Consider the following 27,466-nt stretch of genomic DNA (forward strand, 5'->3'; position numbering starts at 1 on the left):
CCCCAGACGTCCTGGGCACCCTAGGGTGTAATTATAAAGACGTCTGGAGACGTCTTGGGCACTGAATAGGATTTAATCACTGTCTTTTTCTTTGCCGTTAATATAAAATTAAAGCCCTGGCCCCCGGTTGAATCCCTTCACTTTTAACCACTTAGACCCACATGTATAAGCAGGGCTCCAGCGTGCGACCTATTAAGTCGCATATATGCGACTTAATGTCTTAATGTGCGAGTTAAATTTTAACGAGGTCGCACCGGTGATACTTGCTAATTGCTTTCACTACCCGCCTCAACCATGAAGCACGGGCGATAATAACATATTACTTTATAGAGCTCCGAAGTCTGACGTCACTTTCAGTAGAGGTCGTCAATCGCCAGGTTCATGTATTTGTTTATTTGCATTGAGATCCCCAAACGGCGATTTTAGGTCGCTTCATATAAGAACTGTGTTTGAAAAATAAACCGACCACCTCGGCGTTTCTGTCAGGGGAGTGGCTGTGCGTCGTTAATGATGTCCATTCATATTTGATACAGCCAGTTTCTAGAGAAAATGGAATTAATGTGACCGCAAAAGCCTTGAAACTACATATGAATGCAATGTCGCTGAGCATATACGTCACGCCCAGCTGTCAACATATTGCGTTCCTGAGATTCCTCGTTGACGTAAGCTCAGCTGGTGGTGACTCGACTCGTACTAACCACGATACATTATATATCAATAAAATAAAAATAAACGTAATTAACGTTCAGTTTCTGTTGTGCGACGGGCTGCGGGCAGAAGCAGCCTACCCGGAAATGTAGTCTCTGGGTTGTTTGGCTCGTTTCTAACGCTTATTTTGTTACTCTTTGGGTATATTTGTACATTTCCACCTTCAGTCGATGCTTCATATCCATATGAGTGAAAAGGCTGTGGTGATCGGTTTATTTTTCAAACACAGTTCTTATATGAGGCGATCTAAAATCCCCCTATGGAGAGTACAATGCTTATAAAAACATACATGAACCTTTTCGCTCACTGCCCTCTACTGGTAGTAGAGGGCAGTGACGTCAGGACTTCGGTGCTCTATTCTCGCTCATTCCGCCGAGTCTCGCCTCCTCTCTTTCTCTCTCTCTTTGTCGCTCGCTGACTCTCTCCCTCTCTCTGCCTGCCTGACTGAGTGCCTGTCTGTCTGCACTGGTCTACACTCTGCACACGTGAGTCCAACAGCGGCGGCGCGCTCACTGATCAACCCCGGAAGAAACGAAGCGAAGATTTCAGCAACAATCAGCTGTGCACTTAATCTAAGTTTCCCTGGAGCGCGCACTCAGCACGCATTTCACAACAGGGATGATGATGCTGTCACTGTATCCACAGAGACAGGAGACACAGAACATATGGGGGACTGTGCCTCGTCCCCGACCCCAAACACGGCAAACTTGTTTGATTCAACAGAGTGCCACCGAAAAATAGCTTCCAATAGCTTGTTATTTTGCGTCGAGTAGCGCTGTGTGCAGGCTACATACATGATCGACTTGGCCAACAAAATACATCTCCCACGTGAAACCTGGTATATTCTTCGTCTGAAAATAGCAGATTTACAAGCTCACAACGTGTCGTGTCCACCACACGTTGTGAGCTTGTAGATCAGCTTGTAGATCAGCTATGGAAATATGCAGGCTGAGACGTTCAGAAACTTTTCCCTTCACAATAAAAGCACATCAGCTTTCACATGTTGGGGCTTCATTCCATATAAAGAAAAGACAGGAGCAAAGTGGGCAAGGATTATGAATTCGGTGGCATTTCACATTGCAAAAGGGTGCAGGAAGAGTGGGCACGTAAACATTGTGTTAAATATCCTTATTGGCCATGTTGAGGTTGAACATGCCCATGCAGAAGGTATGGGGTGTGTCTCATTTATGTTTAATATAGCAAAATGATAATAACGATATGGAAAAATGCACTATAGGTTAATATGTGTGTGTGTGTGTGTGTGTGTGTGTGTGTGTGTGTGTGTGTGTGTGTGTGTGTGTGTGTGTGTGTGTGTGTGTGTGTGTGATAAAATAGAGAGAGATCAAATATAAATATTCCATGTTATGTGCTTAATTTAAGGCGTTTATGCTTCAGCCAAGCAAACCTTTGCTAGCCTTGGTGATACTGATAAGGTCATGTATTAATACCACGCTATACAAAGAAAAAGATGGTGCTACCTAATTTGTGGTGGCGCTACCAACTGAAAAGGTAGGTGGCACCAGTGCTACCTGTGAAAAGGTTAGTCTGGAGCCCTGTGTATAAGTGAAACAGACCCAAGTTACAACTTGCAACTGTACTTGGATTTGTTTTTTTCCCCTGTCTACACCAAATCTCTTTGACAAGCATAGCCAATCTAAAAGGTCACAACTCACAACCGTTGTGAGCTCTGGTATTTTTGGTGAATCATGTTCCCCCCGGACTAGGGATGCTGGGGTTCAAGTGGTACTGGTAGGTTCAGAGTAGCGAGCTGCTGGGTTGACACCTATGCTAAGAGGGAGAACTCTTATCTAAGGCTGAGACAGTACATTTCAGAGTGAAATTGTTCTTGAATCCAACAACTCTGTGTAACAAAGCGATTAATTTTAGAAAGATGGATAGATAGATACCTTTATTTTTCCCTGTGGGGGAAATTCATTTGCCCAAAGGCTTACAGGTCTGTTGTGTTTACTATTATGTATCTATGATTAGATTTATCATCTATTTAACCCATTCTGGACAGCATGGACCCTTTTGGTGTTTTAACCCTTCTGGATGGGAACCCCTTTTGGGTTTCTGTACAGTGTACAGTATGTACAGTATTCAAAAAATGTATGCTGCTATATAAATATTGTACGTCGCCATAGCTCGCTAACATTTTGCCATTAGCATTCAAGATGGCGACAAACCGGATGATGTCATACTAAAATTGCTTCTCATCATGTGGCAAGTGCCACGACTTTTGTCCACCAGGTGGCACTCAAGGTGTTAACCCATTCTGGGCGGGAACCCCTTTTGGTGTTTTAACTAAGCATTATGTTATACTTTAGCTATTGAAAAATAGCAGATCTACAAGCTCATAGCGCGCCACCGAGTGGCACGCTACGAGCTTGTAGGTCTGCTATTTTTTTTTTAATCGTGAAAATGCGGCACAAATCTTTGAATATATATATAGTCTAAATGGGTTAAATGTCACCTGCACCCAAATGGATAGCAGAGTTAGTTAAAAAAAGTGTTGTAATTACAAAACGTTGGGAAGGAAGTGCAAATGATTATTTTGAGCCTACATCAGCAATAAAAAATGGTTGCTATCCTTAGTCGTATCTGAAATTAATTAAGTATGCATAAAAATCCAGGTTAAGCCCAAGAAAGCAATTTAGGACACCACATTCTTAAGCAGTGGTCTGTGTGGTTAAAACAATGGTTTATACCACAGGGAGTAATTAAACACAATCAGCAGGGTAGCCTCTGACCTTCTGTCTACATGAGATGTAGACCACTACGCTCACTCAAGATCAAATCTACTTTTTATCTCAGTTTATGAGGACCATCCGGAGTCTAAACTGTGAACTGAGGCAGGCTGACCTGCACCTGAACCTTGCCAGATGTGACAATTCTTCTTCACACTTTGGCCTGAAAATCAATTGAATAGGCATCTTCTTAGGCCATCTTTATAGCGTGTGATGGAAGACCAACTCTGGAGGGGCCGTTGGGACTTAAGCGAACAGGCTGAGAGAGAGGGGAGAGGGAGAGAGAGAGATAGGCGCAGACACGTAGTGAAAGGAAGATTTTGAGACACCGAGAGATAGATCTGAACGGAAATCAAACACAAAGAGAAGGGGGCACAGAATGGCAGTGAGAGCAGAGAGTTAAAGTGAAAGAGAACGAGAGAGAGAAAGCAAGAGACAGATGGAGAGACAGAACTGGAGGGAGAGCGAGATATACTGGAGGTGACAAGTAGGACCAAAATGGACCAAAGTCTCTTCTCAGTTAGCCTGGTCTAACACGTCACAACCCGATAACATTACATTACATTACATTACATTACAGTCATTTAGCAGACGCTTTTATCCAAAGCGACTTACAATAAGTGTATTCAACATAGGTAGGGAACAAAAACTACTAATCACCAGAAGTCTTTAGTGCATTTTCTGCAAAAACAAGCAACCAAGAGTATACCTAGCGCTAAGGTAAAAGTGCAATATATCAGCTACCTATTTCCTTAACCGGATGAGACAAAATAGCTAAATCAAATGAGCATGAGCTAAAACAATTAAGTGTATCGACTAAACAAGATCCAATAAACAATACAACAATAGAAAACAAACGTTCGTACAACTAGTTAACAACAAGTAGGTCAGGCAGAGAGGAAGGGTAGTGTTTCCTGAAGAGGTGGGTTTTCAACCTGCGGCGAAATATGGGCAGTGACTCTGCTGTCCTAACATCAGTGGGGAGTTCATTCCACCACTGTGGGGCCAGAACAGAAAAGAGTCGTGACCGTGTGGATCGGCCAGAAGGACCCTTGAGTGACGAGGCAATCAGTCGCCCCGAGGTGGCAGACCGAAGTGGTCGGGCAGGGGTGTAGGCATCGACCATAGCCCGGAGATAGGAAGGAGCTGTTCCTTTCACTGCCCTATAGGCTAACACCAGGGTTTTGAACTGGATGCGGGCCGCTACGGGGAGCCAGTGTAGAGAACGGAGAAGGATGGTTGTGTGGGAGAACTTGGGGCGGTTGAACACCAGACGAGCCGCAGCTTTCTGAACAAGCTCCAGAGGTCTGATGGCAGATGCCGGAGCACCAGCAAGGAGGGAGTTGCAGTAGTCCAGGCGGGAGATGACGAGAGCCTGGATGAGCACCTGGGCTGCCTTCTCCGTGAGGAAGGGGCGAATCCTCCTGATGTTGTAGAGGAGGAATCTGCAGGACCTTGTCACTGATGCGATGTTTGCCGAGAACGTCAGTTGATCGTCCAGGGTCACACCCAGATTTTTCGCAGTCCGAGTTGAGGTCACCACAGCATTATCAATGGTGATGGCCATGTCTCGGTGCGGACAGCCCTTCCCCGGGAGGAACATCAGCTCGGTCTTGTCCAGGTTGAGCTTCAGGTGGTTTGTCGACATCCACGCCGAGATGTCAGCCAGACAAGCAGCAATGCGTGCCTCCACTTGGGTATCAGAGGGGGGGAATGAGAGGATCAGCTGGGTGTCATCGGCATAGCAGTGGTAGGAAAAGCCATGGGAGTGGATGACAGCACCCAGAGATGTAGTGTAGAGAGAGAAAAGAAGAGGACCCAGAACCGAGCCTTGGGGAACCCCAGTTGTGAGCCTGTGTGGTTCTGACACAGACCCTCTCAGCATCACCTGGTAGGAGCGACCCGTCAGGTAGGATGCAAACAGGGAGAGTGCAGAGCCTGAGACACCCATCCCCTCGAGGGTGGAGAGGAGGATCTGATGGTTCACCGTGTCGAACGCTGCAGACAGGTCCAGGAGTATCAGGACGGAGGAGAGAGAGTTCGCTCTAGCGAACTCTAGAGAAGTGGGATAGAGAGGGGATGGGGGGGGGAAGAGGAGTAGATGAAGGTAGAGAGGGGGGGGTGGCAGGCAGACGGGTGTGGGCAGTGCGCAGGGCACCAGCCGGGGGAGGAGGGAAGGAGGATCGGATATCGTTCACCTTCTTGTCAAAGAAGTTGGCGAAATCGTCAGGGAGGAGGGACGAGGAGGGAGGAGGGGGTGGTGGTTGTAGGAGAGAGGAGAAAGTTTCAAAGAGTTTTTTAGGGTTGGAAGCAGAAGCCTGAATTTTAGTGCAGAAAAAAGCAGCTTTAGCAGCTGATAGAGAGGAGGAAAAAGTAGAAATGAGAGATTGGAAGGTGAGAAGGTCCTCCGGGAGGTTGCCCTTTCTCCATTTGCGCTCAGCCGCTCTCAGGCTCCGTCTCTCAGTCCGCACTGAGTCCGACAACCAGGGGGCAGGTGGAGTTTGGCGTGCAGGCCTGGTGGTGAGGGGACAGAGATGGTCGAGAGAAGAGGATAGAGTAGAGAAAAGAAGATCTGTGGCGGTATCAGGGGATAGAAGAGCAAAGGATTCAGGGGCAGGGAGAGCAGAGAGAACAGAAGAGGAAAGATCAGTGGAGGAAAGTGAGCGAAGATTGTGACGTGAGGAAATCATGTGGGTAGGGAGGGGCTGTGAGGGGGGAGAGGAGAGAGAGAGAGAGTAGGACATGAAGTAGTGATCAGAGAGTTTCTTACCCTTTTCACTGGAAAGAGGAGTGACAGACAGGTTAGCAATAGAGCAGCCTCTGGTGAAGATCAGGTCCAGTTGGTTGCCCGCCTCATGGGTAGGAGGAGATGGGGAAAGAACTAGGTCAAAGGCGGCGAGAAACGAAAGTAGTGGGTCTAGCTGCTTCTCAGTCGGGAGGTTGAAGTCACCCAGAAGGATGAATCCAGAGCCATCGACAGGGAAGTGGGAGACTAGATGGTCCAGCTCCTCCAGGAAGCCACCAGCAGGGCCCGGTGGGCGATAAACAGCTGCAATGGTGAGCTTGACTGGATGAGAAACAGTGACCACATGAAATTCAAATGAGGTAGGAGAGAATAGTGACAGTGAAACAGGAGAGTATTTCCATTTTCTGGAAATGAGCAGACCAACCCCACCACCTGTCCGCACGGCTCTGGGAGTGTGAGAGAAAGAGTACACATCTGACAGAGCCGCGGGCGTAGCAGTGTTTTCTGGTCTGATAACCTAAACTTAGGCTAAGCAAAACGTATAGCTGTTTCTACCTATCCTTGCGCAGCCAGCCTTCATCTGCCTTTGCAATGCGGGTTGGGAAGGTTACTTTTAAAAAGTAATCCCCTACAGTTACACGTTACTTGCTAGAAATTGTAGTCAGTAACGTAATCCGAGTACCACAATTTAAAAAGTAACGGGTTACTTTCAGTTACTTTTGGATTACTTTTAAGCAAAACTCTATGTTCGACAGCCAATAGTCCGATAGGTAATAGTCCGCCAGCCAATAGGCCGACAGTCAATAAATAGTCAGACAACCAACAGTCCCACTATTCCAGTAATCCGACAGCCAACAGTCAGACAACCAACAGTCCCACTATTCCAACAGTCCGACAAACAATAGTCCCACAACCAATAGTCCCACAACCAATAGTCCCACAGCCAATACAAGTAATAGTCCGACAGCCAATAGTCCAACAACGAATCGTCTGACAGCCAATAGTCCCACAACCAATAGTCCGACAGCCAATAGTCCGACAGCCAATAGAGCGTCGCAGTCCCGCCCCCTCGAGAGACCCGGAAAAGAAATCCCCGTTCATTTTCCTCATAGACTTTTCAGAAAGTATTTATTTAAAGACGTTTACGCCGAGGACAAAGCCAACTCTTGTCGTGACAAATCATGACAATGGCTTCGTACGACGCTTAAAAGGTCTTTAAATAAATACTTTTTGAAAAAAATGCATTGGGATTTTTTGTTATTGCGGTAATAACTGTTTACCGACGATATGGCGGCATCGTGGTATTAGGCGATATCTACAAAAAAGTAGTTAAAATATTTATATAATAATAATAGTCATTATAATATAAGGGGCACGGTGATGCAGTAAGCGGCCTGCTCACTCCTAATGCATTGATGGAAGCATGAGCTCAGTTCAGGGCTCATGCCCCAGGTTGGCAGAGGGCCCAGGATTACAGTTTAGGCAATTGGCACTGGGTGAAAAATGGATTACGAAATCATAGAAGAGAAAAAATCAGAGAAAAAAAAATAAAGTAAAGTAAGTAGTAGTAAAGTAAGTAAGTATTTTGTTACGTAATATGCAAAGTAATAATATTACTTTTTAAAAGTAACTAGTAATAGGTAATATATTACCGTTTGAGTAATTTTTCCAACACTGCCTTACACAACAGCGGTATGGCGGTATTGCACCCAGGATATGAGAACACAAGGGATCACATGGCTACAGCACGTTTATAACAACGACACTGATACTTTGAAATGCGGCGCTCAAAGACAATTACGCTGTCATTCGGTTCCTTCAGGCGACCAGGAGAAAGAAAAGGTCTCACCGCCGTGACTCCATCAGTTTCTTTTTAATCCCATCTTCTTTTTTTTAACAAAGAACCACCCGAGGGCCACGCATTGCAGTGAGAAAAACTGTGTGGGCATGTCTCAGAAATGAGGCCATGAGGGTTTGGAGAATGTCAGTCCTGTTTGAAAGTGTTCCGGCTATGAAATGACATAAGAGCAGTAAACGTTTTATTTTTCCCCTGTGTGTCCATGGATAAAAATGTCCATTCATAACTCACTGGACTGAGAGCCTTCACAGTATACACTATACAGAATGTCTTGGGGGTGATCTGGCGTGACAATTAGAGTAGCTGTCTCGTAACTGAAAGGTCACAGGTCCCCTTAACAACCTGAATGTCTAAGCCACGTTCAGGTGTCTCTGGGGGAGACACCAAAACCATACCCAAGGGCCATTAACCTCTTTCAACCGGGCATCCCAATTTTAGGCATGAAAATGATCCAAAATAGTCATTTTGTCAGTATTGAAATTAGCTGATCTACAATAGAAAGTTGCTTGCTCTGCTCTAACTATTCTTGTTATATCACTAAAAACTGAGCAGCTGAAGTCAAACATTTTTCTAAATGTCAATTAACAGTAATCAAAAACTTTTTTTGTTCAGAGAATCACATTTATTTGTTGTTTATTAGAGAATCATTCATTAGGTATTCATTCTCACTGCTTCTGTTTTTGACAGACCAAAGCCATATGTCTGAATGAAGAAAACAAGGCTTATTTTCTCACTGTGCACCTGTTTCATTGTGGGAATTAGACAATTGCTTGTTTGTTTTCTTGGACAGGCTTCAAGAGCCCCAGGATCATTAATTTCACTCAGAAAATAAACAACTGTGGAAACTTCAGACTGAAGGGAGACAAACACCAATTTCGGCTATTGAATCCTTCTATTTCCCGCAACATTATCTTTATGCCTGTTTCCCACATCCTTCAGTGTAATATGCATGGCTAACGCTACCATACCAAATAGTTCCAAGTCCAACGGATTCGGCTTTTTTGCTTGGTCTCCTCCTGAGACCAGACCACTCTTTCTCAACCTGAGGCTCAAGGCCAACAAGTTAGTGAGGTGTTCCTGAAAGGGACTCAGGCAAAGAGCAAGTAGGGGGCGGGGTGGAGGGGAGAGGTGGAAATTCAGTTTCAGCTTTCACCCAGCTTTAGCTGCTAAGATGGTCATGCCGAGCATTCACCTTCTGATTACCAGGCAGCCTCTCTACACACTTACTGTAGCTACAGGCACCAATATGAGAAACACATTTCATTTTCAGAAATGTCATACTTTTTTGGTCCTGATTTAATGGTTCTGGACATTAATGTAGAAACTAGGGATGCACGATTAATCGGTAGCATAATCGGAATAGGCCACATCGGCCATAGAAATACCATATCGGTGTCGGAAAGGTCTCAAAATAATACAATTATTTAATCGGTTTTCACCAGCTTAAAAATGTTAAAGGAAAAATGTAAAAAATCATCAATGAGTTCAATATAAATCAAATGTATCTAGTACCTCTAGTCTACAACAAAAGCCAAATCATTATGATGTAAAATCTTAAGTAATCTTAAGTAAAAACAAACTTTTCTTTTTCTACATTTAATTTGTTTACATTTAATTTGTGGACAGGCCCACTGCCCCAGACTAGAGGGGGATCAGATGAGTGCTTGCTTTCAGAAAAAGACAACAACAGCATTTCTCGAGAGGCTACACTTGACTATTTTGGCACAGTGATGAAAGACTGATGAGATGAGATGAGATTCTGTTCCTCCTCCGTGTGTGTCTCTCTCTTGCGCTGCCTCTGTACCTCTTTAACAGCACCCCCCATATGTACTTTACACAAATTTACCTTCATCTCTTCCTCCATCCCTCTTCATTTTCACCCCTTCAACATTCTATCCTCTCCCTCATCACGTTTTCCAATTCATCTTCTTTCTTCATCACCTATCCCTTTCTCTGTAGCTCTTCTTTATCAATGTTTCCCATTGACAGTTTTCTGCTTTCAGAAAAAGACAGGTGAATAATAACATCATTTCTCAAGATGCTACTGTATACTTGACTCTTTTGGCACAGTGATGACAGACGGTCTTCCTCTTCTGCGTCCCTCTATCCCGCTCTTCCTCTGTATACCTCTGACTGCACCGCCCGACCCCTCCATATGTTCTTTACCTCGCTTCTGCCATCCCTCTTCATTTCATCACTTTTTCCAATGAATCTTCTTTCTTCATGACCTATCCATTTCCCTGTAGCTTGATCTTCTTTACCAATGTTTCCCATTTACAGTTTTTATGAGCACTTGCTTTCAGAAAAGGACAGGTGAATTTTAACAGCATTCCTCAAGATGCTACACTTGACTCTTTTGGCAGTGGTGACAGACTGATGGTCTCTCTCTCTCTCTCTCTCTCTCTCTCTCTCAACCACGCTGACCTCCCATTTGTTCTAGCTATGTACAAACACGGTGTAAAGGCTTTGAATAAAAAACAGCTGAGTGGGAAAACAGACACTGTATGAATAGAGACTTTAAAGATGGAGGACAATTGCAAACCAGTGTTTGTTTAGAGGCCACCTCTAAACAAGAGATCAGGGGATCTACAGCACCGGCGTAGGGTCCATTAGCACGTCGGCAAAATCGTTCACACCTATCGCATCGCATCTTCGGATGCGCTACCCCCCCTCAACACCCCCCCCCCCCCCCCCCCCCCCCCCCCCCACACACACAGTTTTGGACAAATGGACTGTTATGGGTCCATTTGGTTGTATTTGTACACCGTCAGGTAGCCCATTCTCGCATTACTTTACCTTGGTTAGCTTATGTGTTGTACTTGAAAGTTGATATTAGAATCCTTGGTGAAATTACATTGGCGTGCGACGTGATAAAAACTCTGTAAAATAGCAGTATGAAACGGCCCTTACTGTTTGTTTTGCAACGAGGAGCAACGAGGAGACGACACCCAACAGTAGTCCTGACAGACTTGGACTATGCGGACGACATCAGCCTGCTCTCCGACCATGTGGAACAAGCTCAGGAGCTCCTGACCAGAGTGGAGGCAGAGTGTGCCAAGGTTGGCCTCCGGCTGAATGCCAAGAAAACTGAAGTTATCACCTATAACATCCCATCAGAGCATCCACCTCTGACAACAACAGGAGGCACTGCTTTGAAGGAAGTCAAGGACTTCAAGTACCTGGGCTCATGGGTCAACTCAACCGAACAAGACCTGAAAGTGAGGAAGGCACTTCCTCGTCAAACCAAACTCAGCTTCTTCTACGCAACGGTAGAGTCTGTTCTCCTATACGGCAGTGAATGCTGGACCCTGAAGCCAACCCTGCAGAAGTCTCTCGATGGGTGCTACACCAGAATACTGCGTGCAGCACTCGACATCAGTAAGAGCACACATGTTACCAACACAAATCTGTATGATGGAATGCCAAGGGTGAGCCAGAAAACAGCAGCCAGGAGAATGAGACTAGCAGGACACTGCCAAAGACACCAAGTGCTGCCAGCCAGCAAACTAGTGCTGTGGGAACCAACACACGGGCACCGGTCACGAGGACGTCCCACGCTAACATACGTGGATGTACAGTACTCGAGAACGACGCAGGAGCGCACGAACTGGCCAGATGTATGGAGAACCGGGATGACTGGAAATGACGATGGAGGGTTCGTCTGAGGACGACCTAGAGTAGCCATGTGTGTCTGCGTACTTCGCCTCGGCTAAAAATCAAAGTTACTAACTTGAGCGCTGCCGCTCAAGAGCATCCTTATATTTTGCTCTCCTGATTCTCTTTTGCACGTGTTTATCCAATCCCTCTTCGGTTCTCTCGTTCCCTCTCTATTCCCCCCACCTCTTCCCAATCTCTGCTTCATTCACATGGCTTTCCATCCATCCCATCCAGCCCTCTCCCGCTGCCTGCTACTCTTTCTTTCTCCGTCCATTCATGTGTCCCTCCTTCGGGCTGTTCAGATGGCAGCTGGACAGGCTTACTGGGTCTTATCTGACAATTCCTCCATCACTGTGGTCAAGGAAGATAGCCCAGACACCCTGCATAGGGTGGGATGTCTTCGTTGTCAGGCAGAAACCTATTACAGTATCTCCATATTTTATTATTTACTTGTTTTTTCCCGTAAATGAATGGTGTACTATGTGGTCACACTACAGCGTTTCACAAAAGTATTTAAAGTAGCAGATCTGTAAGCTTGAAACGTGGCATGAAGCGACACTTTTTGAGCCTGTAGATCTGCTACTTTTGAATTTGCATCCTGAAAAGTAACTGATTTGGAGATATGAGGTTTCCACCCAAATTCTGGACTCAGATCTGATGTGTACACGCGTGCACTCACGCAAATGTCCAGAGGGTATACAAGCACTTCTTCACCAACTGGCATAGGTTAAATGCTAACAGATTCATCTGTTTTATGTCTTGGTTTCCTGTCAAAATCATTCTTAATCTCTCCCTATAGCTGTGGGTTATGTCTGGAAAGTTGGCGCCCACTCAAATCCTCTGATAAGTCATTTATCTTTCTGGGATGTTGTTGTCAACACCACATATTCACTGGTTAGAATCCCCACACACCAGCGGTGTGATTTTCATCAAAGTGCCCATGAGCAATGCAGTGTGAGCTCTGAAGTATTGGACAATTCCAGAGTACGTTTGTGCCGATACCACTTAAACCGTACTTAGGCAAAAGAGCAGGGCTCTATAGCCTACTTACTGTAGTCCGCTCCTTTTTTCCCCTTCACACCAAATCTCGCCGAAAATGTAAAATGGTCACAGGTTTGCCCCAGACTGCGAAACTCATGAGTGAGTCATTGTGATACTGTAATGCTTGCTATCCAAGGTGGAATGTACCCATTATGATCAGCAAGCCGTGAGACTATAAGCTCTCAATCGTCAATCATGTTTAAATAAAACAGATTGATCATGTCAGTCCAGGCTGTGTGGCGTTTGGAGTTAATGTCATCACTCAGTGGACGCCAGCTGTGACAGTGGAGGTCATTTTGGGAATGTGAGCTGCTGCTGAGGTGCTGTACATCCAATAATCTCCTTGTTGCTACCTCACAGGCCTAGACTGGCCAATTGATCAGAAATATGTCCGGTTGGCCGACCAATGGGTGGGCAGACCAATGTGACACACACACACACACACACACACACACACACACACACACACACACACACACACACACACACACACACACACACACACACACACTGGAAAGAAAAAAATAATAATATTATATATATATATATATATATATATATATATATATATATATATATATATATATATATCAAAAGTAGCAGAGCTGCAAGCTCAAAACACGTCACAAAGTGCCATGTTTCCAGCTTGCATATCTGCTACTTTTGATGATTTTGTGTGACACTGTAGGATGATCAAGTAGGGCGCTAATTTACCCAATAAAAGTTAAAATATGGAGATAGGCGGTTTCTGTCTGACAGCAACGATATGTGTTTAGTAGGTCTGAGCTGACTTTGATTCATTCTGAAGGAGCTCACTGTGTAGGAGATTGAAAGTGTAATGGGGTCCATCCATCTCCGTGGCGGAAATGCTCATTTATAGTATAGACAGAGTATAGTAGAGCAGCCCTGTGAGAACTGTGGTGTTTGTGTGTGTGTGTGTGTGTGTGTGTGTGTGTGTGTGTGTGTGTGTGTGTGTGTGTGTGTGTGTGTGTGTGTGTGTGTGTGTGTGTGTGTGTGTGTGTGTGTGTGTGTGTGTGTGTGTCTAAAGAGCGCATGTATGTTTTTGACATTTATAGAAAGCGAAAAGTACATTATGAATTTACCACCGTGTGCCTTGTGATAGCCTGCCCAAGTGAAATAACGTGTGAGCTTGTAGATCTGCTTTTTCCACTATTATTGATGCTTTTGGAAGATGTCTGGAAATCTTTTAATTTGTCTGGAAAATGTCTACATGTCAATACAGCAATACTTAAAATGGAAAATCGTAATTTCTACTTTTGAATACTTTTAAAGCAAGTACTCCAGTACTTTAACTAGAGTACAAATTTGACGGAGCAACCTTCACCTGCAGTTGAGTATTTGACCAGGAGTATCTAATACTTTGACTCAAGTACTGGAGTTGAGTACTTTGTCACACACCAACTGTACAGTGCATGTACTGTTATGTGCATCTGTTTATGGAGACAATGATAATTTGTCGATGTAGAATGTAAAATGTCTTCAAGCCATAGACGTATTGAATTGGATTTGTTGGTCTTTCATCCCACTGTTTGACAAGAAGGGTGAGCAGTCTAATTAGTTTTATTGCTCTGCTTCAATTACAAGCTCGAGGACAAATGAACTGACTGTGTGCGTGTCTTGCGTTTTTAGTCACTTGTCACAAATCTATGTACAGTGTATAACTGCAGTCGTCGGCATCACAAATACACATTTGCACTCGCACACACACACACACACGCACGCACGCACGCACGCACGCACGCACGCACGTGAAGTATCTTAACTAAACAGAGAGACTGGTTTTCCTCTCTATAAAGCCCATAAACAAACGTACCAAAATACTCAGAATAAAGTCGGAGGCAGACAGGCAAATGAATGAGGGTTTCCGAGTCCAGATTTATTGCATAGAGTACAAAACAGCTTCATGGCCGGAGCCATGCAACCCAGCCTGACGGCTTGTGTGGGGCCACTGACCCAGATAGATAGTTCCGACAGTTTATAAAGGAGTCGAATACACATTTGAAACAGACAGTCATTGACACCCAAACCTTAATGGTCCCAGGTCACTAGGTGTGGTCAAAGTAAGCACAGCAGGAGACCCTGGCTGCCTACTCATCATCAACAAGAGATCAATAGCTATTTTCATAGCATGCAAGCTGTGAACTGGTGCCTAAATGTCTGCCCTGTTGGTCCTGTTGGTGAGGCCTCCTAGTATTATTCAGGCCTACACATTTAGATGTGAAACAATTTAGTCTATTTCTAGTTTAACATGATTTAGGCTATATTAATGAAATGTGGTTCCACCAGATACCACACACGCACGCACACATGCACCACATTTTATTCAGCATGGCAACTGCAGTCTGTTCTTTTGTTAAATGACTCGAATTAGGACTTAATGAGTGGCTTTCATATATAGCCTACAGTATATCATTTGAAGCTAGTCAAACGCTACTGGACAATATAGTTGCTGTCAATGATGTAGTTTATTGCTACAGTGGTGGCCACAACACAAGTGATAAAGTTATTTTGGATTAGTAGCTAGTATTATGGCCACTCCCTTTGCTCAAGCACAAGTGATGGATGTATTTTAAAATAATCCTCTGGCCATGAAAAGACAGACTGCCAGACCATTCTTTGAAGCATTTTTGGCAGCTGAGAAGAGAACCTAATTTAAGTTTTATGTTCCTCACCCATAAGGAAACGACAGTGGCGTGAGTAACCAAGTTTGCTGTGGTTCAGTTGGCTTGCAGTGGACTTCAATAAGAGTGGTGGCAGCAAACTAACTTACAAAACGTGGGACTGGAAGTTATGAATATCTGGATACACTGACAAATACTAGGTCTCGCTTCACAGATGAACTTCCCTGTGCAAGGCACTTAACCCAAAACTGCTATTATATACAGTAGTGGAACTGCTCAATGACCACCAGTATAGGACTGGGGTTGTAATGGTCAGACGCCACGGGTAAAATGTGTAACTCTATGATGCTAGAGTTTTTGCTCCAGTCTAGGTTTAAAACAAAAACAAATAAATATATAGCATTATTTAAATCATGCGCCTGTAAGTAACCCAACATGCATTGCACTGTGTCACGTGATCGGCTAATGGCGTTGCCTTCCGGAGTGGTCCGGGATTGTTTTGCTGCGAAATGGGCCAAAGAAAAATAAATATGGTAGAAATGGTAGGGAGCAATGTCAATAGCGTGGCGCAACACTGAAGTGTGTTATGGAGCTGGTGGCTACTGATGTGTGACTGGTGTGATAATTAGAGATGAAATGGGCGAAAACATAGCAATGCAAAGGGGGACAGTGATAACGGTTGAACTTTTCATTCTTTCTTTCTTTCTTTGAATGTGAAGCCGTTTGTTCCTGAACGAGAGTATATGTGGCACTCATCAAAACTGTGGCCTCCATAAATGAAGGTGGTAGCAAATAGCACTGTACACCTGAAATGAAATGAAATGAAATCTATATTTACCCAGGGTATCTGGGCTAAGCTCAAGAACTTGTTTCCAGCCAGGCCCTGCTCATAGAACACATTTCATCGTAGTGGTTGATGCCTTGTTCAAGGGCATTTCAGCGGTGGTAATTTTAACGTGTCGGACGGCTGATTCGAACTGGGAACCTTCCGGTATCTAGACCGCGCCGCTATCCGTTCGGCCACCGCTGCCACCTAACTAACTCAAATGGATTACTGCATTGTAAACAAGCTGAAGCTAAACAAGCTGCATTCAAAACCGATGACAATAGAATACTAGAAGCTTTTCATCACAGCAACAGCAGCAAGACTCACTCCCTCCCTACCAGTCCTGTGCCAGTGGATCCCTCCCCGCTAAAGTCAAAACTTTCTCTACTCAGTCTGAGGTCTTCTTCAGAGACAGAAAAAGAAGGGGTGAAAGTGACATTTTCCAGTTGTGGTGAGAGGAAAAGGCCACATCTATATGCAGTGTATACAATTTGTTTTGATTACTATATACTGAATGAACTACAATGTGAGTCTGTGTGAACGGTATGCTACTACCACGTAAGCACAGATACATCATAGTGTCATCATGTGTAGAAATCTGGTTTCCAATCTGAGTTGCAGTTCACCCCCCCACCCCACCACCTCTTCTTTCTTCTCTACTGAACTGTCAAAGTGAAACTGAAATTCCTAATAAAATAATGTTAAACGGATACTTGAAGCCTTTTCTCATGATAGTAGTAAATACACAGTAAAGGTTCCCCTATAGGCTATTATACAATCACATTTTACAAGACTGCATGCCAGTACTGTAACACTAATAAAAACCTGGGCGTAGTTGGACTAGTTTGCAACAAGCTCTTATAATTATAGACACTTGTCAGCCATCACCTACAGACCCCATCCTTGCCATTATGTTTATAGTGTAATCAAAATCAAACGCCATAGAAGTGATTTCATATCACTAAAGGTATAATAAAGTTGTGTGCGGCAGTGCTTCACAAACAAGGATCCGTTCTCGATGGTGGTGAGGTATGCAACAGGACGCAGGTGAACAGCACTTAAAACATGGCTGATCCGTTCCCCCTCGGGGTGAGGGAGATGAGGTTTAACAACCAAGAGGGCCCTGGTGCATAACTGGGATTTTTGACCCACCGGCACAATGACATAAATACTTATGCATGATTTGTGAACTGGCGAAAGTTACGAAACCACCTCTCCACATGCAGGCACATCATCAGAAAGGAGGGATTTTTACACACGTTCATAAACAACGAGCCTAAAGCAATGATATATGGAAAATGCTAATGAAAAACCATTTACCAAAACACAGTATCTAATGTATTGGACACACCACACAGCATAGTGTGACTATCTCTAATGTCCCTCCAGCAAAGCTAGCAACAGTCTATTCATTTCCTTTTCAGAAGAGTGTTGGATCTTACCTGGCGTTGTGGTGTAAATTACTTTGTAGTATTCAAATTCTCCTTTCGGCTCTTTCCATGACACATGCACCGAGCTGGGGCTCTGGATTTTTACACGAAATCTTCGTGGGGATGAAACTGGACAGAGAAATGAAATGTTTAAAAGTATTAAACAATAAGTGACAGAGAACACATTTTCAATGAATGAATGTATGTATGAATCTAATCATGGAATGTGTATTTGACAATAGATAGGCCATACAATAATTGTCATTGCTTTTATCATTATTAATGAAGCACCATTTTCAACCATGTTCATATAAGTGGCACAATTTATGTCTACTCTCTCTGTGTCTCATCTGTGGGCTAAAAACTGTACCAATGACATCAACAGGGATTGTACCATCATATATAATTAATATTTACCATTTATATGAAGATGGATAAAATCGGGCGAAGTGGACCTTTAAGGAATATTAGTGAGTAACACCAAAGTACTGAAGGGAGCTCAGTTTCAAAAGACACAACTGGAGGACATAGCTTCAGTTTCATACTCATTACTTAAATTAAAATAACTGAAGTCTGAATAGCACACACTCTTCAACAGAATCTGACACACAGTCTTGTACTGAATATGTGGGTTGTCACGATTACAATTTTTAAGTTGATTAATTGGCATAAAATAATAGCAATATTAATGATTGAATTGTGTTTTTGGCATTGAACAATGGAACAGACCAATAATAAAAATGACATTTATGTTAGCCTCTTAGGCTTCGATATGTTTAATAATTGTAAAGTTTCAAAATAATGTAAAAATAATGGCAGAAATAGCTGATCTACAAGCATTCAACACGCCACAAAGTGAAGATGGAATTATGATTATGCAAAATAATTGTGATTATCTCGAATAATACTGCAATTAAACTATTATATAATAATTGTGACAAGCCTATGTGTTGTTCCAGTTATTGGTAATTGGTACGATGCATCATCAATTTTGAGCGTTGCCTCTGCCATTCTGAAAACAAAGCATCCGTATAAGAAAAAGAGTGATCTCTATTCTCTATCGAGCACCGACTAATGACTAATCTTTAATAACATTTGGAAGCCTTGTGACAACATCATTGTCAGCCAGGAAGCTTCCGATACTTTGAGAAAGTGCTCTATCCTTCTTTTCTCTCTCTTCAAATCTGCTACACTTCAGCTGATAGTGAATCAGTTGGAAAGCAGGACTGAACTCCCTTCAGAGCTTTGGTGGATGTGGAAGCAGCACTCCATCTGTGCTTTCGCCAGACACGGACAAGAAAAAAAAACAGAAAAAGTAAAGAAAATAAGGCCTGTATCTCATCCAAGTGGGAGGATACACACAGAGACATTAGCGAACACAGATGTCACATTAAAGAGCATAAGTCACATTCTGCTTCTCCTCATCCTCATCCCCCTGTTGTTTTCCTCATCAGTCACCTCCTTGATCTTTCATCCCTAATTTCCATAATTGCATCATTCTCCCCTCACTCTCTTCACCGGTGGATTTTAGCCCTCCCATTTGGCCAACAGCTTTGTATACATTTGTGGAAAAGACGTTTCTGTGAGCATGCATAATCAATCTTGGCGACAAAACTAGCTGATGTGCCAACTGCCATTTGACGATTTTCTTCCTTTTTTATTTTAACGGCACTCGAGATGAAGACCAGGGACTGGTTGTAGGCAGGGACAGTCTATTACCAGTTATATTCTACTGTATTGTATTCCCTCTGTCTACTGTCTCTTTCCTTTCTGCACCATTGATCTGCCCTCATTGTGTTCATCTCTGTGGGGATATGGGTCTGTCTCATTCTTATGCCTCTTTATCATCATGGCATCAAAGCGTCGCCCCCTTTTGTCTCATCTTGATGTGTCGGCGCTGGCGGATGCCTGGAGAGCGCGCTACAGAGAGGCTCGCCATCTCTCTCTCTCTCTCTCTCTCTCTTCCTCTCTTTGCCACCCTGGCGTCGTGCCCTTCGTTATCGGTCACTCTCTGCTCTATTCCTTACCTCTCTTCCTCCATTCTGCCCCCCCATATCTCTCTCTCTCTCTCTCCCCATCTTCAGAGGGATGAAAATGAGAAAAGAAGGAGTGAATGTGACATCTTTCTTTCCAACAGTGCAGAAAGAGAGATAAAAGACAAGTAAGTACTGTAGTAAGTAAGTACTTGTATGCACCAAAGGGAAAAGCACTGGAATAGCATTGCAGCGCTATTCCTCTCCTATCACAAGGAGCAGTCTACGTCTGTGTGTCCAAAACAACAGAGAGGACCTGGAAACCCCACGAGTACTATATTAAACACCACTTCTGGTGTCAGCCACAACACAAACAATATCTCAACAACCTCAAATAGGCATATTTAGCCTATTATCCCAGTGCAAAGAAACACCCCCTTCCCCACATCTAAAAACGAAGAGAAACTAATACACGCAATATATTCCCAGATCCAATGTGGTAGGAAAATAAAAAATCACACCCGTGTGAACTGAGTGGTACAACTGTTCACACACTACGTCACACACTAACCATAGCAACCATGCTCATCTGTACGTGGCCCCATGTACAGGTACACACATACATAGATACATAGATAAAGACAAAGCTGGTTATTGGAGTGGTTTGCACCACTCAAAAATAAAAAATCACACCTGTGTGAACTGAGTGGTTCAACTGTTCACACACTACGTCACACACTAACCATAGCAACCATGCTCATCTGTACGTGGCCCCACGTACAGGTACACAACACACATACATAGACACATAGACACATAGATACAGACAAAGCTGGTTATTGGAGTGGTTTGCACCACTCAAAAAGGGGGTTAGGGGGGTTAAAAACAAGAGCAACAAATCCCACAAATTGGTTGTTGTGTTTGTGCCTCATTATAAGGTAAGCCATCTGTAGCAGTGGAGTTCTTTAAATACCTACACTTTGATCGGCCTGTGCATGGGGAGTTTCGCCGTCGCTCCAGCACGTGAGCACCGAACAATTCACACAGTAGTTCGGCAGCAAACAGGCTTATTTTTGTTTAAAGTGCAACATTTGGTATATAGTCTTTTTTTTATTGGCCTAGAATATTGTCTACATACATTCATGAATCCACTTGCTGACTGGCTGTTGGTATTGAGCAATGTTTTTATAGGGGTTTATATGTGACCATACCATTAACATCCTAAGGCAAAATTGTAAAAAAAAATAGTTTTGCACAAAACACACTCCTTGGGCTAAAAACGGCCATAGCCGTCATGACAAATGTGATGAGGTCAGCACATTTTGGGCACATTTGGGCAAGTGGCTATGGCTGTTTTTAGCCCAAGTGTTTTTTGTGCAAAACTAATGCTTGGAATGGATTCAGAATCATGAAACCCCCTAGTTTGACATGTCACATGCTACTTAAAGCATAATGAAAGTTTGACATGTTTGCCTTATATAAGATGTTAATGGTAGGGTCACATAAACCCCTATAAAATAAATTGCTCAATACTGACAGCCGTGGATTCATGAATGTATGTATATACTATATAGTATATAGACAATATTTTAGGCCAATAAAAAAAGACTATATACCAAATTTCCCACTCAACAACCCTGACTGCCGGACTACAGCAAGACACAACGTAAAGATATACATGTATATCAATGTTAGATTCACTAAACATACAGATATCGACGTATGATGTTTGATTCAGTTGACATACATGCATGAATTACATAATGGTGTTCGATTCAATCATCCTATACATATGAATGTTTGTTGCTGTCGGGCAGAAACCTCTTATCCCTATATTCTAACTTTTTATTTTGTGTTTTTTCCCCCGTAAATAATGTCCTACTTGATCATACTACAGCATCACACAAAACGACAAAAGCATCAAAAGTAGCAGATCCACAACCTCGAAATGTGGTGCAAAGTGACAGGTTTTGAGCTTTTAGATCTGCTACTTTTGAATTAGAATCCTGAAAAGCAACAGTTTGAGACATATGAGGTTTCCACCCGACAGAGACGATATGCTGTACATGCTGGAGTTAGATTCACTATATTCACGATATTTGAGTGATATTGCTCTTCTATTGAGATATGTCAAATACAACTGGTTGACAAATGGTATTGCTCGAAATTCAAAGTGCAATATCTCCCATGGACAAGCAGGCGTTCCGTCTTCTTTTTAGCCCTTGTGCGGGAGACCTTTGCTTCCCAGGTAGGAGCAGGACATAAATATTATGATCTGCAGCTTTAAGGCGTACAGATATAATGCACAGATTACTCGTGTAGGCAAACAAAGAAACCACACTTTGCAGCAGGGCGAGGCTTACGCTGGTTTAAATGGAGGCAGAATTTCAAAGGAGATGCATTCAATCACAAGTAAAACCAGTAGATTTATATGACAAAATAAAATATTCATGTATGTAAAATACTGTACCGACGGAGGCACCAACCTGAGGGAGTGAATGTGGGCTTGGGATTCAGCGGGCCTTTAGTATCTCTGTGTCTCTGAAACAAAGAGACATTCTCCCCCTTTGGAGAATGTCACTCGTATCTCACGCTGTACAACAAATGGATTTAGCGTTGTTCTCTTTGGCTTCGGCATGCGCTGTAGGTGAGTGAGTGAGTGAGTGAGTGAGTGAGTGAGTGATAGCATACTGAATGCATGGTGTGTGTGTGTGTGTGTGTTGCATTTATGCACACATATTTGAACCTATGCTTCCCTAGCTGCATATACATGCAAATCACTGTAACTTATTGCATACGGCTTAGCTGGTGTTTTTTTGTCATGCCTCTCCAGAAAATCACTTCACCTCCACAACACATCTAGTCTACCGCACGCACACGCGCCCGCGCCACACACACACGCGCCCGCGCCACACACACACGCGCCACACACACACACACACACACACACACACACACACACACACACACACACACACACACACACACACACACACACACACACACACACACACACACACACACACACACACACACACACACACACACACACACACACACACACACACACACACACACACACACACACACACACGGGGAGAGAGAGAGAGAGAGAGAGAGAGCAAGTCATGGATATTCTATCTATTCTATTGCATTCACACCCAGAGCCGCTGAGCAAACAGCATCATGAAGATAAAAGCTTTGCCCGTGGAGATGAGACTTAACTCTGAAATATTTTTCAAGGAGAGTCTTGTACAAACAGAGCAGCCAGGCTGCTGCTGAGGCGGGTTTTAAAATGTGCCTGGCTGCCGCACCCACGGGGGGTTTTGGAACAGGAAAGTTGGACGCAATGGACTGCATTTTAAACTAGAAGCAGTGCCCCTCGGGGCACAGGTCTCCATCAGGCCAGGTCAGGTTGTGGCCTCCTGGTGGCGCTATAATAGGCCAATGTGAAAAGGGTGCAATTTCTTCGTACGCCTTTGATGGCATGGATGGATTTGAGGCATTTTGTTCCAAAAATGTGTTTTGCAAAAATCTACCTGTTGGTGGCGCTATAACAGGCCAATGTGAAAAGGGTGGGATTTATTCCTCAGCCTAGTAGGAAAGTCTATGAAAGATTTCACGTAAATTGCATGCAGCGTTCATGATTTGGTGCTTTTTGTTCCAAATGGGCCAATCCTGCAAACTTTGAAAGCCAATTATAGCCAATTAGGATGGAATATGAAATATGGGACAGATCCGTCTTGAGCACATGACTATAGAGATACTGTGTAACCATTTGCAGGATTTTTGGACAGAATCTGGAGGAGTAATATAAAAGAATGTGTTTTACAAAAGTCGGCCTCCTGGTGGCACCGGGGCAGAGGTTCATCGTTGGCATCCAGGGAGTGTGTGTGCAAAGTTTGGCATCGACCGGGTTAACGGTGCAAAACATACTCTCCCCCCATGCCTTCGGCCTGGTGGAGACAATTAGCGGTGGTGAGTGTGGGGGAATTGGAAGCTGTATTAGGTGGTGAGAGCTGTGGCACTGAAGTGAAGTAAGGCATACAGGGGACCTTTGAAGGGTACTAAGCAAGCAACATTTTCAAGTAAAAGTTAATAAAAGTAACTAAGACCCTGATATTTCTTACTGCATGTTTTGTGATCATATACTGTACGATTATCACCTAGGTATTCATCTTAGCCCGAAGTTAATCAACAGAGCTGAAGCGGTTTCATTTTAGACGTTACATTTACCCATCAAAATGGCTGCTGTGGGAAAAGGTTCCATTATCCCTAGGGAAGATACATATTTAGCTTGTGTTGATTGGTTTTAAATTGCTATTATCATATCAATGGAATGTCAGTGTCTCTCCATCCGAGCAGGAATAACATGACGGGACCCAGCCGAGATGCATCTACTGAGCGACACTGACATTTGCTCGCATTCCATCCTCAATGTATTTCCCCTCCAGGTACGAAGACTTTCACAAAGTTGTGTATTCTGTTCTCTTTTCCCCCCCTTATTCTCTGCTGAGGAAAAGCTGCAGAGAAACCTCCAGAAGCCGCTAGAATCCCTCTGTGAACTTTGGCCTTTTAATTACAGCTGACATGCCAGGTGTTAAAGTAGAAAGTTAACGGTGATTGGTAAATTTGAACTTCCGGCATGAGGCAGCTTATTTGAAAGGATCGTTTAGCCCCCTTTTTAAATAAATGCTTTGTTTTTGATCTCCGGGCTGTTTACAAGTAATTAATGTCATGGTATAAAAAACATTTCAAGTCTGGGGCCTTTGGAATGTTGCAAACTTTTCAACCTTCATGAGTTACCCAAAATATTCCAATAATGTGATTTTTGCATTTCTAAAACTATCCATCTACCTTCTTGCACACTAAAGTATTAGGCTATGTATTAATTTACCTCTGAGTAAAATTATCATTACTGTGTCTGTTCCACTAGCTATTTCAACTTGGAATCCATTGTGTCCTGTTTTGTTTTGCTTTGTTGTCTCCACCAGGCCAAAGGCATGGGGAGAGAGTATGTTTTGCACTCCGTCCGTCCGTCCGTGTGTCCGTCCGTCCGTGTGTCCGTCCGTCCGTCCGTCTGTGAACAGTTAATCTCTGGCACCGTTGGCTTGATCGCAGCCATACTCTGCACACACACTCCCTGAATGCCAGAGCTGAACCTCTGCCCCAAAGTTTTCACATTGGCCTGTTATAGCGCCACCAGGAGGCCGCTTTGTGCAAACCCAATGTTTTGACAGTACACCTACAGATTTTGTCCAAACATTACGCAAATTGGTACACAGTCTCTCTAGAGCCATTCAACGAAACGGGTCTTTCAGATTTTTCAGACTCCATCCTGATTGGCTAAGATTGGCTTCCAAAGTTTGCAGGAGTGCTCCGTTTTAAACAAAATGCTGCAAATCATGAACACATGGTGTGATTTCCGTGAAATTTTGCACGCACATTCCCACTAGGTCGAGGAAGAAATGCCACTTGAATATTTTCAACTCAGCCTCATGGTGGCGCTATAACTGGCCGATTTGTGTTTTTACCTATAACTGCACCGATCTGTGTAAAACCATGTATGCACACTCCCTAGAGGCCAAGGAAAAACCTTTGCCTGGAATTTTTCACATCTGCTCTTTATAGCGCCACCAGGAGGCCGACATATGTAAAACACATTTTCTAATATTACTCCTTCAGATTTTATCCAAATTTCACGCAAATCGGTACACATGCTCTCCATAGTCATGTGATCATGTGATTTGTTTGATTTCTCATAATTATCCATCCTGATTGGCTACGATTGGCTTCTAAAGTTTTCAGGAGTAGCCCGTTTTGTACCCGTTTTGTACAAATTGCCACAACTCCGCAACGCAGCGTCCGATTGCGGTGAAACTGTGCATGCCTATTCCCACTACTAGGCTGAGGAAGAAATGCCACTTGACAGTTTTCAAATCAGCCTCATGGTGGCGCTACAACAGGCCAAGTCGCGTCACACACACACACACACACAAACACACACACACACACACACACACACACACACACACACACACACACACACACACACACACACACACACACACACACACACACACACACACACACACACACACACACACACACACACACACACACACACACAAATAAACATGTTTATATTACTCCTAAACATTTTGCCAAACATCACACACAATCCTATCCTCCTGGTGGAGACCTGTGCACTTTTTCTAGTTTTGTTTTGTTTCTGTGAAATGTCTCTCACCTCATTAGGATCCTTCCCTAAAGTTCCCTCCCCTGAAAGCTAGCCACATGGCTGACCACTGCCAGAGTCCCCCAGTGGAGGCTGTCCAAGGTATAAGTCTAAATGTCTTCTTGGTTCACCACAGTATAGCCTGGGCTAGATCACTAAGGCCTCCTCGCTGAGGAATGCTGTGGTTCGTTTCACTTTGAGGACACTCTGCTCTGGCTTGAGTCTGTGTCCTCAGTGGAAGGGGACTGGAAAATGACCTCTGTACTCTTTAATGAGAAGACAAAACTGAAAGAAAAGCCTTCATTTTAGCCACGCTTGTTTTATTATATATTATATTGATTTTTTTTTTTTTTAAGAAAGCATGGCTGGGAGGCATCAGTCATAAAAAATATAATGAATAAGTATTTCACATGCCTGTGAACTAGTGTATAAAGGGAGGAAGTAAGGTTCAGCAGAGCCTACTTGGAATGAAATGCTGCCGGAATAAAGTCAGCACTGGCCACATATGGTCACATAAACAACTGTTTACCATGTCTATTTCCTTCAGTCACTGCATTTAACAATGCCTATATTTATCAATTCGCTCTCAAAGGCAAAGGAAAGATTACACTGCAAACTGGACATTTTAGATACCCACACACGCCTGCCCTGCACACATATAGACAGGCACACATATAGACAGACACACAAAAACCCCAACATATTATGGGGAGCGTTTGTGTGAGTGCAAAATACTGTTCTTATGGTGCAACATTTTTTTTCTTATTTCTTCTATCTAATTGTGGTTTGTCTGCTAAAATGTGACTCTTTTTTATACAGAGACAGTCATGGCGGCAAGACTAACTGTTCAGGAGAGGAGAAAAACTTTTATTTATTTTTATTTATTTATCCAAAATGAGTTAATAGAACAGGCAGACTCTTCACATACTACAGCATGTCTGAAATACATGTAAATATGAAATAAATGCTTAAACATGTAGCTAGGAGTAATGTTAAGAGTACACAGAAGTGAACCTTTCAAGCCTGTTTCATTACTCTATAAGCCATATCTCCAAAACTGGTGGGTCAAACTGAACAACCAATGTCAATTTGAAGCTATGATTCCCTGCTTTCATATGACATGCGCCCCGATAGGTAGAGAATAGTAAATAATGTTCTGGCGACAGAGTTTTCCCTGACTGGCACTCAAAGTGGCTAATGGCCAATCACAGAGTGTCCTTGCACAACCCGTATAGGCTTTCGAATGACGCGTCATGGTTTGCCGATACTGCTGAAACCACTTCCAGAAGTGCTCAAGCTTACATGTATACGGCAGAAATCACACAGTTTGCAGATTAGTAACATGGCTGCCGTTGCCGCTTCCAAAAGAAAGCTTAACTCACTCGTCGCCAACACCACCATCTGGAGGCTGAATTGTGTACTCCAGGACTGCCACTAGTTAATTCTCTATGAGGGACCCTATTATTTTAAAACCGTTTCACTCGGAAACCGAGAATCAGGAAGTGAATAATCGATATGTCCGGCGAATGTTACATTTTGTAACCGCCGATCATATCGTTTAGAGAAATGAGGCACAAATCAAGCTTGTTCTGATCCAAAA

General features: G+C 43.5%; 1 protein-coding gene across 2 annotated transcripts in view; it reads right to left on the reverse strand.

Moving 5' to 3' along the window:
- LOC306938278 (collagen alpha-1(XIV) chain-like) overlaps positions 1-27,466 on the reverse strand; it is a 164,550-nt gene that overhangs the window by 133,470 nt on the left and 3,614 nt on the right. For both annotated transcript variants that reach the window (XM_079522375.1, XM_079522374.1), the window contains exon 3: positions 17,668-17,784. In XM_079522375.1, the coding sequence (XP_079378501.1) occupies positions 17,668-17,784 (117 nt within the window). The remainder of the gene's footprint in view (positions 1-17,667; positions 17,785-27,466) is intronic.

The sequence above is a fragment of the Electrona antarctica genome, assembly GCF_951216825.1.
Source record: "Electrona antarctica genome assembly, chromosome: 15".
Classification (NCBI taxonomy): Eukaryota; Metazoa; Chordata; class Actinopteri; order Myctophiformes; family Myctophidae; genus Electrona; species Electrona antarctica.